The sequence below is a fragment of the Mobula birostris genome, chromosome 12 (assembly GCF_030028105.1).
Source record: "Mobula birostris isolate sMobBir1 chromosome 12, sMobBir1.hap1, whole genome shotgun sequence".
Taxonomy (NCBI): domain Eukaryota; kingdom Metazoa; phylum Chordata; class Chondrichthyes; order Myliobatiformes; family Myliobatidae; genus Mobula; species Mobula birostris.
This window is the reverse complement of record NC_092381.1, coordinates 83,249,247-83,269,062: the sequence shown is the minus strand read 5'-3', so window position 1 is coordinate 83,269,062 and position 19,816 is coordinate 83,249,247. Positions and strand designations below refer to the sequence as shown.

The following is a 19,816-nucleotide window of genomic DNA, read 5'->3' as shown; positions in this document are numbered from 1 at the left end:
GGAACCACATTTAAATCCTTATAATCCTGAGCACATAAGTGAAAAAAAATTAACTCCTGCCACCACAAACAATTTGAGCAGGAAGCTATTGCCAAGAAGACTCAAATTAACGATATTAAATAAGAACCAGGTCAGAAAAGTAGGTGCATAAGATTTAATCTCACTATTTCAATTGTCTTTAAAAGAAGATATCTCAGTGCTTAACACATTAGCAATATTTACCATTCTTGAACCTTAATACATCCATTTCACAATCCTTGTTGTTTGCTTAATCAGCTGCATCTGTGGATTTCACTGGGTCAGTATTTACACATTGAATCACCCCCTGAATGAAATTAAACATGAGAACAGAAGCCAAATACGTTTATTCTGCAAGGATACAAACAGAATCGGTAGCCTGCATAAACTTCAACTATTAGTTTACCCCAATCTTAAAAAATATTCTTAGAATTTTCAGATAATTGAAGGTCTGAATATTATTAGGTAAATATCTCAGAATGTTCTCCACAACACACAAATAAATAGTATTATACTATTTTTCAATAAAATCACAGGAAGATTCCTCCAAATACAACAGAAATTTCTAGGATAAAACTGCATTATTTGCCATTAGTTGAGTGAAGAATATTGGTCAGGGTGTGAGAAGAACCGATCTGTCACGCCTCAGCCTTAAATTTGAGACTTAAGTGTGGCCAACAACACCAAGCTGAGGATTTTGATACAAGATTGCTAACTTCCACTTCTGGGATAAAGTACAACTTTTGAAAAGAAGTATGCAAATATTTTCCCATAGTCAGACAAGATCACACTTTTTCACCTCTTTCGTTTCCAAATTACAAACTTAAAATGGAGTGCAGATCCCTCAGTCACCCACAGCACTGCAGACAACTGGCTATATCTCAAGGAAATTGTTCAATGACTTTTAAGATACAAAGATAGAGTTGTCTGAGCATTTTAAAACAATATTTGATTCACATTTACTTAAACACCCAGCTGTATATCTACAATTCCTGAATGATAAAAGGACAATTTTTAAATTAGTCATTATAAAAGCCACAAGGAACATTTTGCTCATTGAATGAGCAAAGGCTGTTTCTTGGCAAGATATTCCATTCAATATAAACAATAGAACTACACCTCAGGTTTGTTTCATTCAAGACATTTGAGTTCTTTCAAAGTGTAATCAATAACAAAATTAGTTACAATTCATTTGAAACAATTGGATGTGAAACAATCTCCATTATTATTTAGCTGATACAGAAGCTGAGCTGAATTCGTCGTTGGACTTCTGACTAATAGAGAAGTAGATAAACACCACAGAGGGCCACCAGTATGGGCAAGAATTTCAGCAGGATTGGCCAAGAGCCACTTTGCTGACCACTAGGAACCACGCGCGTTTTAGTGGGCTTGATAGTGCGGTGCCACTGTGTCAAGATGGTTTCCCGGGCTTTTGGCCATTTTCCAGGTCCCATCAATCGAAACTGGTAAGGTGTGCCGGGGCCAAAGAAAACGTGAAATGCCAACTGTGGATCACTGAGGAGGAGGTGTTTGATGTTGGGTTTTACACCGATCAGCTCAGCTATCTCATCCATGTAGGGTATGAAATCGACTTGAATGGTGTGTCTTTGGGAGGTGACGTATCTTTTGCATGCAAAAAGAAACAGAAGGGATTTATAGACAAAAACAATTCAATGCAAATGTCTGTAGTTGGAAAACAGAAAACCGCTGAAAATCGTCAATGGTTTAACAGCAACTGCGGAGAGAAATTGCATTACTGTTAACAACCTTTCATCAGAACCTCTCTACTTCGTTTGAAACTTCTAGCTCTTCAGTTTGGTGAAGAGCTAGAAGTTTCCTTCTATAAGGGGTTCAATTGCAACACTTAAGAGGCATTTGGATATGTACATGGAGGGATGGAGTTTGGAGGGTTATGGGATGAACATGAGAACTGGGACTTGCAGAACTGGAACATGAGGACACTGTGATCAGTATGGACTATTTGGGCTAAAGTGTATATTTGTGAGCTGTATTACTCTAGGAATCTCTAGATTCTGTTTAACCTTCTCAGTATTTTAAGTACTTTCTGTTTTACAAAACTGGTTTTGCCTTGAATTTACCAAAACCAACTCCCTGATAGGCAAATCTCTCACAATGGGGTGCTGTAACAGAGATAGCATCAGTTTCCACTGCAAAAGGCCCCCTCACCACTGCACAAGCTTTGACAGAGATTGAGAAGCAAGTGATGTTGTCGTCATGTCCAAGACCAACCCCTGTTCTTATTCAATGTTCTCAGTGCAACTTTAGAATCAAATGAGAAAACAGATTTGTCTACTGGCTTAGGATAAAACTCAGTAATGCATTTACCCAGCAGAGAAGCTCGCATAGTAATCAATACATTTGTTAACAGTGAGAACAAATTGACTCACTCACAACAAGCAGTCAACCCCATCATTATATGAAGTTCATTGTGAGAACATTTTGGGGAAATATAAACAGTGAAATAATGGTCAAAGTCCCATAGGTCACAGAAAGAGGGATAAAACAGTCTAGTAACAATTTACATTGAGGTCTCACCTGTATTAAAATAAAACACACTAAAAGAATTGGAGAACGGCTTTGCAGACAGGGAGTTAATAGGCCAGGCCCTGAGGTACAAGTTAATCCTGATTTTAAAGGCTTATATTTACATTTGATTTTATATTAATCATTTATCTTGAAATAGTGAAATATTTGCTACATTATTTTAACCTTTCTATGGTTCCATGAAAAATGAAGAATATTGTGAAAGGGTAGATTGAAGAAAGTTAGGAAAAGGCCATTGAGGGTCTCAGAGCAAGGGAACGGTGACTAACATGGTTAACTGAGCATTTACCCGGTATCTTTCTAAGCCTTGCCTTCCATGTACCTGTCCAAGGGATTTTTGAATGCTGTCAATTTACCTACTTCAATTACTTTTTCTGGCAGTTCATTCCACTATACTGGCCACCCTCTGGGTGAAAGTTATATGCCACGGTATTCCTGTTGAAAATAACCAATCTCTGTGCTGTCAATTTTGTACAATACAATGTAATACCATATATGGTGACATATATGTAACTTTGATAATAAATTTACTTTGAACTTTTAATACCTTTTGGCCCTTTTTTCTTTTTTCTCCGATATGTCTGCCATAATGTTGTTAGCACAGGGTAGTTTAGCCGAGCCTACAACACAAAATACAACATTAAAGGATGGGGTTTACCTCATGAATAACTTAAATGTAGTACAGCGCTAAATGTGGAAGGAATTTGTTGCCCTAAGGTCACTGATAATACAGGGCAGTTTCATGTACAAGTGGCTGGCACCTGACAGAATGGCTTTAGCAGCCAGCAAGGTCCTACAACACCCAGTTCACCCCCAACTCCTGTGCAGCCACTAAGCTTGCAGGATGTCCAAACCACCACCGAATTACTTCGTCCTACTTCAATGCACCGTGTAATGATTTGGTTTGTGTCAACAATATGCGAAATGAGCTTTTCATTGTACCTCAGTACATATGACAATAATAAACCAATTCCAATTTCAACGTCACTGTTTGTGGATGTGTTTCACCGTCCATAAAGTACTGAAAAGTTAACATATTAGAAAGTGTTTAATAATTTTTACTAAGTAACTCACAATTCTTTAAATAATTAAACACATAAATTACCTGAAATAAATCAGAAAAGAAAATTGATAGGCAATGTCCTGGCTGCCCAGATCAGAATCTTTCGTTCAGTCCCTGTGTTCTCTTTGTCTACTTAATTTTGCCTTGCCTTCTCAAATGTGTAACACTTCATAATTGGACCCAAACACAGGTAGAAATAATTTCCCCAACACAGAGAGCCCTATGTTCAGAGAATTTTTAAAAAAAAAAATTATGGTTTCCTTATTATCATAGCAACCACAACCACATCTATTAATCTGAGAGGTCATCTGAGGAACTGCTCATTATTAGAATCAAATCAGGGCTACTATCACTGACAAAGTCATGAAATGTGTCATTTTGTGGCAGCTGTACAGCACAAGGCATAAAGAATTACTGTAAATTACAATAAAATAAATAAGCAAGCTGTGCAAAGGAGTTGGTGTTCATGGGCTGTTTAGAAATCTGATGTCAGAGAGAAAGAAGCAGTTTCTAAAATGTTGAGCATGGGTCTTCAAGCTCCTGTATCTCTTCCCTGATGATAGAAATGAGAAGAGGGCATGTCCCAGATGTTAAGGATCCATAATGTTGGAGGTTGCTGTCTTGAGGCACCACCTGTTGAAGATGTCCTTGATTGTGGGCTGATTTGGAGCTGCCAGAGTCTACAACCTCTTTTGATCCTGTGTATTGAAGCTTCCATACAAGGGTCTGATGCAAACATTCACAATATTCTCCAGTGTACATTTGTAGAAATTTGTTAAGAGTCTTTGGTGATATAACAAATCTCCTCATACTCGTAATGAAGTAAAGGTGCTGACATACCATCCTTGTGACTGCATCAGTATGGTGGGCCCAGGATAGTTCCTCTGAGATGTTGATGCTCACCTATTCCAGCACTGATTCCACAGTAAGAATTGTGTGCTCCCCTGACGACCCTTCCTGAAGTGCACAATCAATTCAAGTTCAAGTCACTTTTATTGCCATTTCAACCATAACTGCTGGTACAGTACACAGTAAAAACGAAACAACGTTCCTCCAGGACCATGGTGCTACATGAAACAACACAAAACTACACTAGACTACCTGAAACAACACAAAACTACATTAGACTTCAGACCTACACGGGACTACATAAAGTGCACAAAACAGTGCAAGACAGTACAATAATAAATAAGACAATAGGCACAGTGAAGAACAAATTACAATATAATAATAAATGATGTAAATGTAAACAATGTTTTAGCAGGAATTGAGAAAGAAATAGCAAAAATTGCAAAGGGAGTGGAGTGGTGTTCATTTGAGCGCGCGCGTGTGTGTGTGTATGTGGGGGGGGTGGGGGGGGGTTGGTGTCAGACTACTAGACGCTGGGAATTGAGGAGTCTAATGGCTTGGGGGAAGAAACTGGTCGTGAAAGCCCAGACGGCAGGAGGGAGAAGAGTTCGTATGAGGGGTACGTGGAGTCCTTCACAACGCTGTCAGCTTTGCGGATGGAGCGTGTGGTGTAAATGTCTGTAATGGCGGGAAGAGAGACCCCGATGATCCCTTCAACTGACCTCACTATCCGCTCCAGGGTCGTCCTTGGTATTGCTGATGTTGAGTGCAAGATTGTCGTTGCAACTCTAACCAGACCATCTCTCTTGCTGCTGCACATCTCCTCGTCACCATCTGAGATTCTGGAACAAGTGGTGCCCTCGATGAACTTATAGATGGCATTTAAGCCGCACCTAGCCATTCAGCCCTGAGTGTAGAGCGAGTAGAGCTGTGGGCTAAGCACGCCTGTAGTAACTGTCGGAAAGGAGGAGATATTATTACTGATCTGCACTGCCTGTGGTCATCTGGTGAGGAAGTCAAGAATTCAGTTGCAGTACATAAGCCTAAGATTTGAAGCCAGTTGAATTGTACTGATTGAATGATGGTGTAGAATGCCAAGCTGTAGTTAATAAACATCAGCCTTAATGCAGGTATTGCTGTTGTCCAGGTGGTCCAAAGCTGAGTGGACAAACAGTGAGATTGCATTTACGTCAACCTTTTGTAGCGATAGGGAAATTGCATTGTGTTCAGATCCTTGCTCGGTCAGCAATTAATTTCAGCCATGACCAACCTCTCAAAGCACATCATCACCGTGGATGTGAGTGCTACTGGTCGATAGTCATTGAGGCAGCTTACCCTGCTCTTCTTGGGCACCGTATGACTGATGCCCTTTTGAAGTAGGTGGAAACCTTTGAGATCAGCAATAAAATATCCCCATAGCTATATCATCTCAACAACCAAAGGAAAATACATATAATGCATGTTATCAATGGAAAATACATACAATGCTTGTTATTGTTATTTTCAAAAATTTCCTGCATACCTTTAAACACCCTTGTAGCCCAACGCGCCTGCATTTCAGATACTGGTATAATGGATCCTAATGCCTGGATAAGACCAATGATGGCTAGTGTCGGCTTCTCCAGCTGAGGTGGAAAGACATTCTTATAAAGAGTGGCATGATTTCTGTTAACTTTGATGACAGACTCATTCAGAAATGGGAAAGCAAAACTGTATCCTGTTGCAAAAATAACCGCATCAATATCTTCCATGGTGTCATCTTCAAAGATGGCTGCTGATTCAGTTAACTGCTTCACATTAGGTTTCACAAGAACACGTCCGGATAAAATGCAATTTGGCAATTCGTCACTAACTGCTGGATGTTGGCTGAAAAAACTGAAAAACAGAGATAACATCCCATCTGCACTGATGTTAGGACATTAAGGTTAATCTTTCAGAATTGACGCAGATGGTTGATACAACAAAATCAGCGCGAGATAATCAAAAGCAAAGAGATTTTATTATTGGACCATATTGGGAAGGTGAGTCCTTTCATGGGATTCTCCCAATTGGTGAAAACTAGTAGCGGATAGAGCATGGGGATAATGCAACAGTGACAGAAGTGTGGAAGTTGATATAGTATAGACTAGAGATGGAGATAGAGATAGACTATACACTCTCATAGATGATCAACAGTGGAGAATAACCATTTTAGGCAAGTACTGCATTGATCTGGTAAAAGAGAAAGCTCTTACAAAATAGAAGCATATAAATAAGTAACTATATCCACAAGGTCGAGTTAATGCTTCACCTGTATGGAAAGTAAGTTGAGACTGATCAGAATCAAGGGAAAGGTAATGCTAAGATGTGCAGCAGTGAAGTAGATAGGAAAAAAAAAGGAAAGTTAGCTTGGGTTCTCATGGCATAGAAATTGAGCACATGTGTGAGTATTGGCTTGGTCTTCACTCAATGTTCCAATGATCCTTGCTTCTGGATGACATTCAGCATGTGGGTTAGTCTGCTCCGATATGGAACAAATATATTCTGTAGAATTGGGAAATTAGGTAGGGAAGAATAAGTAAGATGAAAGCCATTGTCACAATGAGCTGGTCACTGAAAAATTGCAAACTTCTGCCTACTCGCAGTTAAAAATAAGAGCTTATCATTACAACCTACAGCAATTTCATGATCCAAACTCAAATGGTGCAGATGCTGAAAAGTCTGAAATAAAATAGAAAATGCTCAGCAGCTCCAGCAGCAAATGTGGAGAAAGAAACAGAGTTAAATCTGCATATGCTGGAAATCAAAGCAACACACACAAAATGCCGACAGAACTCAGCAGGCCAGCCAGCATCTATGGAAAAGAGTAAACTGTCGACATTTTGGGCCAAAACGTCAGGTCTCGTCTTTCAGGTCAATGACTGGTCATCAGTTCATGGGAATTCCTTCTGCTGGAGATAACCAGTTGAAGGGAATGCAACTTAAAAGCAACATTAGACCATTAAAGAGAAAACCCAGAGGGTTGTTCAAGGGTTGAACCATCTCCTATATAATAGAGCAGAAGACAGATTAATTTGAGATTGACTGACAGTTGGCCAGAAAAAGATTTACAAATACACAGAGCAGATTTGAAATATCTACTCCTCAGCTTTTTTTCTCCAGTCCTGACGAAGGGTTTTGGTCTGAAACGTCGACTGTACATTTTTCTATAGATGCTGTCCGGCCTGCCAAGTTCCTGCAGCATTTTGTGTGTGTTACTTGAAATAGTATCTCTTGTTTCTCACTCTTCACAGATGCTGGCTGATATTGTGATTATGTCCAACATTTTCTGTTTTATTTGTAATTCTATGGCATTTGAAGCATTCCCAAATGCTTCACATAAGAATGAAAAAAAATGTGACATTAAAGCACATTTAAATAGGACAAGGACAAAGTGAGGTTTCTAAGAGCAGTTTAAAGCAAAATGAAGATGAATCTGCATCACAATGTTTAGCCCCATGAACAGAAAGCTGCCTGGTAATACAGACCTGTGGGTACATTGCAAACCATAGTTTGCATGATCGAATCGATTGTTTAGCATTCTCTGTATTAGTGAAGTAGTTAAAGTTGAAAAAAACAGGTTATAAAAACGACGGTTATACATCATGTCAACAGGGTATCCTCTTTCAGCCACACGATTAATTACCCAGGTACCCCTTCTCGTACTCAGAAACACCTGCAAGACATTTGAAAAAAGTATATTAAATTGTAAAATTTTGCAACTTGGACAAACGCCAAAAGACACTATCAAAAATGTATTTACTTTTCCCTCAAGAGAAAGTTATGTGCTTTTGATTCTGGAGGTTGATGGGGAAGAAGATTGATTGCATTAGAGGTTTCCACTTCTAATCAATAGTCAAAGACAAGAAAATCTGCAGATGCTGGAAATCCAAGCAATACGCACAAAATGCTGGAGGAACTCAGCAGGTCAGGCAGCATCTATGGAAAACAGTAAACAGGTTGGAGGCTTCCCAGCTGGAATATAAAGTGTTGCTCCTCCCTGACGGAATATAGGTGTTGTTTATGTTCTCTCTGGGTAGCCTCCAACGGGATGGCATGAACATTGGCTTCACAAACTTCTGGTATTTACACTCTCCCCCCTTACCATTCCTATTCCTGTATTCTTCTCTCACCTCATCTCCTTACCTGCTCATTACCTCCCTCTTCCTCCCCCTTCCTTTTCTTCAATGGTCTTCTACCCTCTCCTATCAGATTCCCCCTTCTCCAGCCCTTTATCTCTTTCACCTATCAGCTTCCCAGCTCTTTACTTCACCCCTCTCCCTCTCCCGGTTTCACCTATCACATACCCCCTTGTACTTTTTCCTCCCCTCCCCCCACCTCTTCGCTCTAACTTCTCATCTTTTTTTCCAGTCCTGACGAAGGGTTTTGGCCCAAACTATTGACTGTTTACTCTTTTCCATAGACGCTGCCTGGACTGCTAATTAATAGTCAGTTCCTTTAGCCTAAGAAAATGTGTAAACATCAGATAGAGGAAATAATTAGTCCTTGAAATGCAGAAGGAAGAATTTCTAGGTAAGGTATTTAAATTGGCTTTAATTATTAAAGGGGTTGTAAACATAAATCCAGCAAAGAATTCAGAAGAAATTCCTTTACCTAGCTGGTGGCAAGAATGTGTAATTTGCTACTGTTGGAATAGTTGAGACAAACAGCATGAGGCACATTGGGAGGAAGAAAGGAATAGGAGGACATGTTGATAGAGTTAAATGAGGAGTTTGAAGGAGGATTGTGCAGTGGGTAATAGAGGAGTATAGCAACCAAAGGACTAACTCCCCCATTATTTTCCGGCATTACAAGGTCGACAACGCTCCCTAATCTCCCTTTGCTCCAAATCTAACAATGTTCCTGATTAATGCAGATCTAGTCACCTTAGATTTTAAGTTTTAAATTGCTTCAGTATTGTCACATGTACTAAGGTGCAGCGATAAAATTTGTTTTGCATGCCATAAATGAAGATTATTTCAACACATCAGTACACTGAAGTAAAGCAAGGCAAAACCAATAACAGGTTGCAGAATAGTATGGTTGCAAAGAAAGTCCTGTGCAGCAAATGATAAGGTGCAAGGCCATAGTGAGTTCAAGAGTCCATCTGGTCATGCACGGTTCTATTCCGTTCACACAAATTGCCAATGAGAGCAGCATTTAGCTATCCTTACTGAGTCACAGAGTTATAGACCACGGAAACAAGCTCTTCAGCACAGCTCGTTCATCTGACCAAGTTGTCATTCGGAGTTCATGCCATTTCCCCACATTTGGCCCACATCCCTCAAACATTTCTCATCCATATACCCATGTAAGTGTCTTTTCAATGTTGTAACTGTACCCACCTCTACCACTTTGTCTGGCAGCTCATTTCATTTACTCACCATTTTCTCTGTGAAAGTGCTGCCTCTCATACCCCCTTTTGAATCTCCCCCCTCTCACCGTAAACCTCTACCTTCCAGTTTTAGGCTCCCCTACCTTGGAAAAAGACTGAGCATTCACCTATCTATACCCTTGATAACTTTGTGTACAGTGGATTCCAGTTAATTGGGAAACATCGGGACCAGTACATTGTAGCCCAATTAAATGGCTGCTCCAATTAGCTGAAGCTACTTAGAAATAGTTAAAAAGGTATAAATAAAAAGACAAATTGAGCAATAAATCTGTTTTAATGAAGTACAGAATGAATCAGAACACTACCAATACTACCACCGTACTATAAAACTGCAGTAGTTCCTAATACTAATCGACCGAGGAATTCATCTTCTCGCTTTCTTCTTATAAATGAAAAAAAAAATCAGTAGATGTAATGGACTGCCTTAATACAATGTTGTTGATGACGGCATCCTCCAAATCTTCATTTTAATTGTCACATTCAAGGTAATTGTTGATAACTCCAAATTCTTCATAGTGCTTTACTTGTTGAAGTAGAAAAATTGTTTCATGTTCCTTCCTGGCCATTTGTGGCACCTCCAAGCCTGAATGCTTGAAACCACAGTGAGCAAAGCAGTTCTGAATGGTTTTACTGCTTATTTCTTACCAACTATCAGTGACAAAAACTGATATATTTTGAAGACAAACAGACGCAACTGATGCTATTTAAAAACTGTTCGCTCTAAGCATGGTGCAGTGCCTAACAGCAATGCAAATGCATGTGACTGACACCAGTTAGAAACTGTTCAGTAACAGCATCCTGCCACAATTAAGTGGTTTAGTGTCCCAAATAAATGAAGGGATTATTGCTCTAGTAGTGTTTGTTCTTTAAGGGTTCTCCCAAATAAGAGACTGCCCTGATTAGCCGGTGGCCCAATTAACCAGAATCCACTGTACCTCTCTATAAGCTCACCCCTCAGTACCCAATACGTAAGAGAGATAATTCCTGGACATTTATTCAATATTAAGGGATGATTTAATTTAAGTTTATAATGACTTTTAAAGAAATTAGTAGCAAAGAGGGGAACTTTTTCTGCTGGTGGGGTCATTATGAATAGAAGCTAAAATGCAGAGAATGATAAAAAAAATCTTCTCCTGAAAAGGGCACTAAATGTTTGTTCAATTAATAAACCTTAAAATTGAGACTAGACTGGATTTTAATGTACAGTGACATAAAAGGATACATATGGGTGGAACAATGATATGGATCAGCCATTATCTCACAGGACACAGAACAGGTTTAGGTACTTCTGTCTGTGTTGCTCCTCACCTGTTTCGCATGTTGACTGATTTCAGCTGCAAGGTCAACCCCAGAGCTTCCAATTCCAATTATTACCACTCTTTTCCCTTCGAATTTTAAGGGTTCTTTATAATCTTTACTATGCATGTAGTGACCCTTGAACTTTTCTATGCCTGGGGAAAAGCAGGAGAGGCAATGTTAGAGCACTTTGCTTGGTGAGTATACTCTGTAATCATAGTAAATATACATTACACAGTTAGCTAAATAAAGTTCATATTTGTGTTTGTGCAGTAAATTGACGTCAAAATTTCAGCACAGAAGGTGGTTTATTTACTCATTGACTCTGGCTGTTTGCTCAAGTCTATTTTCCTACTGCTTTAAATTTTCTCAAATCCCTGGTCAAGTTCCACCAGTTGGGCTCACAAGCACAAAATCCATAAATATATTTTGTAAAAAAACATGCTAAGTATGTCCATGCTGCCTAATCCCACTTCAAAATTACTGTTCTTTTTCTCTCACTTTTCTGTCTAAATTGGGTGGGATTACAATTAGAGGTCATGGGTTAAGGGTGAAAGGTGAAAATTTAAAGGGAAACAGAAAGAGACACTTCTTCACTCAGAGGGTTGTGAGAGTATGGAATGAGCTGCCAGTGCAAGTGGTGCATGCGAACTCAATTTCAACATTTAAGAGAAGTTTGGACAGGTGCATGGACGGTAGGGGTATGGAGGGCTATGGGCCCGGTGCCAGTTGACAGGAGTAGGCTGCTTAAATGGTTCAACATGGTCTAGATGGGCTGAAGGGCCTGTTTCTGTGCTGTACTTTTCTATGATTCTATAACTCTAAACATGTCATACATGTTAAATATTTTCTTTCTCCCCTATCAAATTGTTTAAAATTTCCCAACACTTAAAATATTCTCCAATTTTCTAAACCTTTCCTGTTAACTATTAGGTTGATAGTCATTTTTTCCCCTCATTTCTACTGATCTCCTGAATTTGCTTTTCTTTCTGCTTGCTGTATTTCCACTGTATTGTGAATTCTCATTTTATGGTAAATCTCTCAACCAGGTTTTATTTTTAATCTCATGTCTTTATTCTTTCACACCTGCAATGCCGCTTATATTTGGCGAGCCAGATTAAAGCAGCATCCTAATGTTCTTTTAATGTTTCTTTACTAATGACCCCACCTAGGAAAAAAGTGTCACTGTATCTCCAGTCACTGAATCCTTCTGCATTTTACTGCTTTTTTTTAAAACTAAAAGTGTACCAAAAATAGCACACATTGAAAATTTGTTGCTTAATTCATACTTTGAGATAATTAAGTTGTAAATTCCTGCTAAAGTCAAGATTTGAATAATGAACAATGTTTTACTTGAATTCAGAAAATATTTGAGAGTGACTGGGGCTTCCAGACCCTCCACGTCAAATCAAGATAAATGGAGAATATGTGCAGCAAAGGTATAGGGCCTCTGTTGAGGTTGCATTTGGTGGATGGAGTGGTGAGATGAGGAAACAGCAGCACCCAAGTCTATTTTCATAAATATATATATATATATGGTTTGCTCTTAATGAAAACATTTAGTGATTTATATATTTGCTCTCTCAGAACCCTTTGACCCACAACTTCATTTAGATTCTTTTCTTTCCACGTAAAATATGGCCTCTTAATTTTTTCTTACTAAAAATAATATTCTGCAGTTGTCTATTTTAAAACTATTTTCTAATTTCACACCCATTATGCATGCAACAAATTACAAAGAAGAAATATTTAACCAGTCAACATCCAAGCTGACCATTCCTCCTCGTACGGTCTCATCTAAAAATTTTGAAATTGTTACGGAGTCTGGTTTCACGATTTATATTAAAAATAGGTTTCAACTGGTGGTGTCAGCTCTCATTCTCTTGCTTTCCAGTTCTTGCCACTTTGGAAACTACACATTCCTCCTGCCCTGTCTTCCACCAAGGACTTAACAAGCTACTTCACTACTTGCCTCCAAACTCTGGATGTACTGACTTTATCAAAAGGTTTGGTCATTATCACATTGCTCTTTGGGTGACATTGCTGACCATAGAATGGTAGCAGGGTGATGTGAAAAATTGTAAAAAACATATTAATTATAATATTTGTGATGCAGAAGCTGCTTTATGAGACACTGTGCAAACAGAAATACTTTTACTAATTTCTTACACTGTATATTCAGCTTAATACCCTCAACCTGTACTTTAACTGATGAATATACTCATTTTACTCACCAGGAAATGTATCCAGAGGTAAATGAGGGTCAGCGTGATGACCGGTACAGACCAAAATAGCATCAAAGGTAGTCGTTTCCAAATTTCCCTCAGTGTCACTCGTCACTACATCCCACTGTCCAGTGGTAGAGAAATCTGTCCGCCGTGTAATACTGCAGACATTGGTCTAGAGGAAATGAAAAGGAAGGTGGTTAGACAGTGATTGTAAAGGGGGTTTTCAGAGACGTTGTCAAGATGCAAGTAAGTGAGAATTTCCACATCATTAAGTTAAATAATAAATATTCCTCTTCCAGTTTTCTGCATTTTCAATGACCCAAAGAAAGCATTGTTACTTTAATAATTCTTTTGCTTAGACTGACCAGCTCTTTGTATTTGACTCTCACACCACATCTTTTTGCTGGATACCTGTTAGAGTTAGAATGTTAATCAGACAACGAAAATAATTACATTTAAAACAGGTCTATTCACTTCCCCAAGTTGCTCTCACTGGAAGGAGACTATTAATATTATACATGAGTCTCTTGCATTAGAAATACAAAAACAATGGTTTAGACTTCACCTGGTCCAAACTAGCTTCCTAGACAAGTTTGTATTTGTAAAGATGTAGCCATCACAAGTTTCCTTTTGACGACAATCTCTAAACACACCAATGTCTATCTAGGCTCAAAGGCTAGTAAGAGTAGAATGTGCCTAATAATCATTTTTCACACTTGTCTCCACTGCTCAGTGACACCCTTGTTTTCCAGCTGAGCCCAATAATGTGTTTGGGGTTCTCGCTGAATTACATTGCAGGATCTTGTGCATATGTGGAGTGTAAAAGGGGAAAAGCTCTTGGTGAGTCAGGGAATTAGGTCGGAAAAGGAAAGCTATGTTTGTACTTAGAAACAAAAGCATTGTGTTTAGTCAAGAATGTACTGCAGTGCCTCCACTTCTTTTGGAGATTGAGACAAGTGAAGCTTCCCAGCCCCATTGTAATGTTTCAACATCATTGAGAATGTCCTGGCTGGCTGTTTTACTGTCTGGTTTGGGAATTGCTTGGCATCTGACTGCAAGTCCCTGTTACAGATTGTGAGGAGAGTCAGAGAGTCATCAGGCTCTCTCTTTCCCCCTCCTCTAGCCCCAGGACATGTAGCAGAAATGCTGCGTTTTCAGTGCCCTCAACATTGTCTACTGATCCTCTCAACCTCTTTGACCTCATACCATCAGGCAGAAGGTACTGCAGTATGAGAACAAGGGCTGTTAGGCTGGGTAACAGCTTTTTACCCCATATTGTGAGATATCTGAACACCCTGCTCCCACCCAATACACATTATTTATGACAGCACCCGTAACATTATACTGTTGTATATTTATCTATACTGTGCGATTGAGAATCTCCGGAGGGGAAGGCCCCAAATCCTCAGCTTTGCCTATTGCCTGTTGCCGGGGTCCAGGGTTGAAGCGCTCGGCAGAGATGGTGCTCGGTGCTTGGTGTCGGAGGGCTGGTCGGAGGCTCGAAGTTTTCGGACGGACTCAAGAGTCGGCTGTGGTCACGTGCTTCCAGGGTGCTGCATCGGCAAGTTTGCGGCGCTGGAAGCTGATGGCAGGGAGAGTTTTTCTTCCTTCTACCATCTGCGTGAGATGATGGGACTTTCGAGAGACTTCGAGACTTTTTTTTACCGTGCCCATGGTCTGTTCTTCTATCAAATTACGGTATTGCTTAGCACTGTTGTAACTATATGTTATAATTATGTGGTTTTTGTCAGTTTTTATAGTCTTGGTTTGTCTTGTGTTTCTGTGATATTATTCTGGAGGAACATTGTATCATTTCTTAATGCATGCATTACTAAGTGACAATAAAAGAGGACTGTGTGTCCTCATAATCTAATCTAATCTAATCTGTCATACATGCACTTTACATCAATTTATACATCCACAGAATATTTTTAAATCTCTTAATATTATTGTGTAAATATCATTTTATGTGTGTATGTGATATATGCACTGGGTTTTGCACCTTCCTACCTGGGAATATTGTTTCGTTTACCTGTATACATGGGCATGGTTGAATGACAATGAACTTGAACTTTAACCTTCAGACAGGTGATTAACTGATTCCCTGCTGAGCACCCTGGACTTCTCCCTAGTATCAAGAGTGCTACTGGAATCAGCACTAAAAGTGGTATCTCCCAATGTTAGTAATAATAATAATCCAAAATAGTGGTCCATTCTATTATTCCTGTTTTTGCAGCATTCAATACTTTATAGCAAGCTGAAGAATTTAAGATTGCTATCCTCATCTTAGACCCTTTCAGGCACTTTCTTTGCTTGACTCTGTTATTTTTTTTGAAGGTTAGTTCCTTCAACAAAATCCTTACTAGTTTTTTTTTCCAGCATCCAGAAGGGAAAGGGAGTGAGAAAGGCTGTAATAAGCACAAAGTAGACCATGGAGCCAATGGAGGTCAGTTAGAATAGGAGTGTTGGGCAAATAGAACAAAGTGCAGGATACAGACCCAGAACTTATTTTAAGTTCATGGAGTTCTGAAAAGGGGAGTTTACCTCAAGTTCAGCCTGGTGATGGCAGTGATGTGGAGGCATAGGTAACTATTTCTATATTAGATGTGTTGGGATATGTCTTATATAAGCAATGTTATAGAGTGTAAGTAAGCTTACGCTAATTTCGAGGAAATGATATTGCGAGCTCCCAACAGCACAAAGTTCAATAGTCTGATTCATCATGATATTGGCTAGAATGGTAAAAATGTATGGGCCCAATTAATATTGAATAGCTTATAGGACATGTTCAGAGGTGAGAGAACATACCAACTTCTATAAGATTATACTACTATTTTCAGGATTTCAATTCTCAAGCATGTCTTGGAAGGCAACAAAGGGAACCTGAATTGGTGAGGTGATAGAACAAGCATGTCATTTCCACTCTGGTTATAGATGGCATCAAACAGAGTCACCGGGTCATAGAGTCACTGAGGAGCACAACACAGAAACAGGAGCTCACAAGGGGATTATTGTGACTTGCATCTAGCTGAGAAGCAGTACCTGTGGAGGATTCAGTTGTTGCTTTAAACTAAAAGTGAAGATCTGACTGGAATTTAGTCTGCTGGATCACCACTGCCTGTTGTTTCAGTGACAAAGGCTGATTCCAGACACCACAGGGGCAGCTGTACCCAGATACATCAATCACTCGACGTAGTGGTGGCTACATCAGAAATATTGCCAAGTCTGATTACACAATTTGTAATTCGCTGGTGTATACTGAGCTAATGGGACAGTATTTTGAACCAAATGAAATAGCGAGTGCCAATTTTGCTGAGCTCATCAGGTCTAAAGGCATACGGTTTGCTTCAGAGTTTGACTGTTCCAAATGACCATCAGGAGTGAGCTCTCCTGATATTGTCAAAGTGATGCAGGGACATTTAGAAACAACATGTAAGGGGGTTTCGATTTTTATGTTACTGCGGAGGCTAATTATAATGGCGTCTTTGTTATGTTAATCTGGGGAATGCGGCTTTGTTGTGTTAAACACTGAGAAAGTTTGTGCTAACTGTTTTTGCTTTAGAGTCTGATAAGAGGGTGCTATTAACCAATTGGGATAGTTGTTATGGTTTTGGTGTATTTGAAGATACTGTATGCGCGGGGTTTTGGGACAGAAGGCGGGAGAGCGAGACAGAGGATGGACGAGGTGCTGTGAGTCCGCTGACGGGGTCGGACCCCGAGCGGGACGTTCGGCGAGGAGACGGAGACGGACTCGTGTGGAGCATCTGGTCGACCATCGTTGTTGGTCCCAGGCGGCCGGTCGAGGTGGTCCGAGGGGTCGCAGGGTGAAGAAGAAGGTCATTGAGCTCCAACGGTTTTGTGCACGAAGAGATTGAACTTTGATAAGTGTGGCGCCTTTTTTTTCCCTTTTATATTTTATTCTCTTTTAATTATATAGTTCCAGTAATATCTATAATCTGTAAATCATTTAATTGCATCTGGTGTATTGTCTGTTATTTGGGTGGGGTGGGGTACCTCACACAGCATCCACACAAACGAATTATCCAGTTTGGCGGGGCCGAGGCTGTTTCCCTAGACGACAGCGAGCCAAGCGACCGTGAGGGTGGCCGGGGGGGCTACATTGTGTGGGCTTTGTCCGGGATTGAGTCTGCTGGTATGCTGTGTGGGTACCCTGTTTAAATCTGTAATGTGTGTCTCTGTGGGTTATTTGCTGGTGATTGCTGTATGCGTGGTGGGTGAGGTCTCTGTTCGAGTTCGGGCTGGCATTGATGAGTTGGAGGTGGCACTCGGGGCTGCCCAAGCGGTTGGGAGAGAGAGGGAAGAGTGGTCTGATTTGGAGGTAGGGTCTGAGAATAAATGTTCTAGCTCTGGCAGGCTCCGCCTGGCACTTGGGATAGTGTCCACCCCAGGAGGGGCGGAGGCGTGCGAGACGTGGGCGGAGCGGATCTCTCAGTTGTTAGATGAGTGGCAGTGCTCGGTTGAGGGAGAGCGACAGGGATTGGTTGAAAGTTTGAGTAGGCGGGCTGGTGACGGTGTTAGAGCTGTCAGGTTCACTTACACGGTAGTGACAGCTGTCAGTTATTTGAAAGGGGGGGGGAGTTTTCAGTGTGTCTTCTCAGGCGAGGAGGGCGGCTAAATTGCTTGCAGTGCCAGGGGGATCATTTCAGGGGATCAGTTGTTCAGCTGATCAGAGAGGTGTCGGGAAACTTGTGGAGGCCCAGTGGGGGAAAGGCTTGGGGAAGCACGTTCCCAGCAATGTACCACTGAACTTCCGCAAGGAAAAGACCCTATTCCTGAAGGCTTAGAGGGGTCATGCCCCAGTGTGTCGTTATGGATAGAGGGAAGCGATGCTAAAGCTATCCTCGACCCCGGGGCACAGATCAAGTTGTTGGACAGTTCATTTTACAACCGGTGTCTGAAGCATTTACCCTTGACAACCGCGAGGGCACCGGAGACTTTGGGTACCAGTGGCAGTAGTTATCCAGAAGACAATGATTGGTTAATGATCCTGGAAGTCATGGAGGCATTGTCTGGGCACCCAGCGTGTCAAGTTGCTTCTGAGGATGTGTGTAGCAGCCTTGAGCCGGTACCGAATTTAAACGAGACCCAGCGGTGGTACGGCCTGGGGAAAGTAGCTGAGGGTGAGACTCTTAGTAGATGCTCCGAACCACCACGAGGGAGGGGAGTTGACTGCTGAAGACACCTCAGTGAGAGAGAGGTCGCGGCAACTGGACCCTGGTGGCGTGGAAGATGAAGGCAGCGTGTGTGGGGTTGATGCGACATGGTTTAATGTGCTGCATCTGAGGGGTGGATGTTGCCAGATCCTGAGGAGTGCGGCTGTTGCGCTGAAGATGGCCATTACTAGTTCCCTAGGATTCTTCCGATCCGAAAAGATGCCCAAGGGCATATCCGGAGCCCCTGCATCCTTCCCGCGGGGCATGAGGAAAACCATGGGGGAAGTGAAGGTGTGTGGAGTTTTGACGTATGTGGATGACCGCCTAGAGCTTGGATTCGTCTGGGGGGACTATGAGGCGAGGCGAGTGGCTGAGCCCAGGCGACCGAAGCGAAGTGTCAAATGTGGAGGAGTTTTTGGCCGGAGGTGTTTGGTGCAATGTGAGGAAAATGACCCGACATACCAGTTGAACTTCCTGGTGTTGGGACAGACGGTGGTGGACCGGGGGATGGAAACCCAGGTCGTCAATCTGAATGAGACACAGGGAAGAGAGGGGATTTGCACCACACTGCGGTCATATACTGACGAATTAATCCAGCGAGAAGAAACAATGACCCGCCTTCGAAGGGATCAGCAGAAACTCAAGACGTCGATTCAGAACAGATTGGAAGACTTGCAAGTTGGGGAAGATCATGGAAGTGTTCTGACTAAGGTCAACAGAAAACCGAGAGCACAGGGAGGGGAGTTTGACTACACTCCCGAGGAGGTAAAGAAATGGAGGACAGATCTCGGAAAGGGGAGGCGGACGCTTGAAAGGAACCTGAAGCGAGCTTAAATGAAGTGGAAAAACTGAACGTTGACCTGGAGGACGCCCTCAGGAAGAAACAACCGGAGGCTGAACATCCTTTAACTGCTGCTCTTCAGGTCAGGGAGGAAGAAGCTGGTGGGGTAACTGCGTCCCAGATTGAGATGGCCAGGAACCCTGAGTCAGAACTGCTGAGGCTGTGGCGAGAGTTGAAGGAGTCCCCGAAGAAGCTGACGTCTCGACTGCAGGAGGCTGAAGGGGTAGCCCCGGCTAAATGTTTCAGTTTGGAGAAACTTAACCAGCAGCTATCGATCGAGGGAATGAGGAAGGATACGGATTCGAAGGATGATGTGCTGCACGTGTGGAACATGCTGCCTTTCGCTAACTTCCCCGTGATTGAGGAAGA

General features: G+C 41.3%; 1 protein-coding gene across 7 annotated transcripts in view; it reads right to left on the bottom strand.

Moving 5' to 3' along the window:
• LOC140206098 (flavin-containing monooxygenase 5-like) overlaps positions 1–19,816 on the bottom strand; it is a 55,903-nt gene that overhangs the window by 15,667 nt on the left and 20,420 nt on the right. For 3 of the 7 annotated variants that reach the window (XM_072274238.1, XM_072274237.1, XM_072274239.1), the window contains exons 4-9: positions 13,439–13,604; positions 11,217–11,359; positions 8,002–8,189; positions 6,018–6,370; positions 3,131–3,203; positions 148–1,641 (exon numbers count right to left, since the gene is read on the bottom strand). In XM_072274238.1, the coding sequence (XP_072130339.1) occupies positions 1,293–1,641; positions 3,131–3,203; positions 6,018–6,370; positions 8,002–8,189; positions 11,217–11,359; positions 13,439–13,604 (1,272 nt within the window). In that variant the 3' untranslated portion in view covers positions 148–1,292. Of the gene's footprint in view, positions 1–147; positions 1,642–3,130; positions 3,204–4,549; positions 4,604–5,217; positions 5,450–6,017; positions 6,371–6,393; positions 7,019–8,001; positions 8,190–11,216; positions 11,360–13,438; positions 13,605–19,816 lie in introns of those variants that run through there. The other 4 variants (XR_011888059.1, XM_072274240.1, XR_011888060.1 and 1 more) reach the window with 4 other exon arrangements.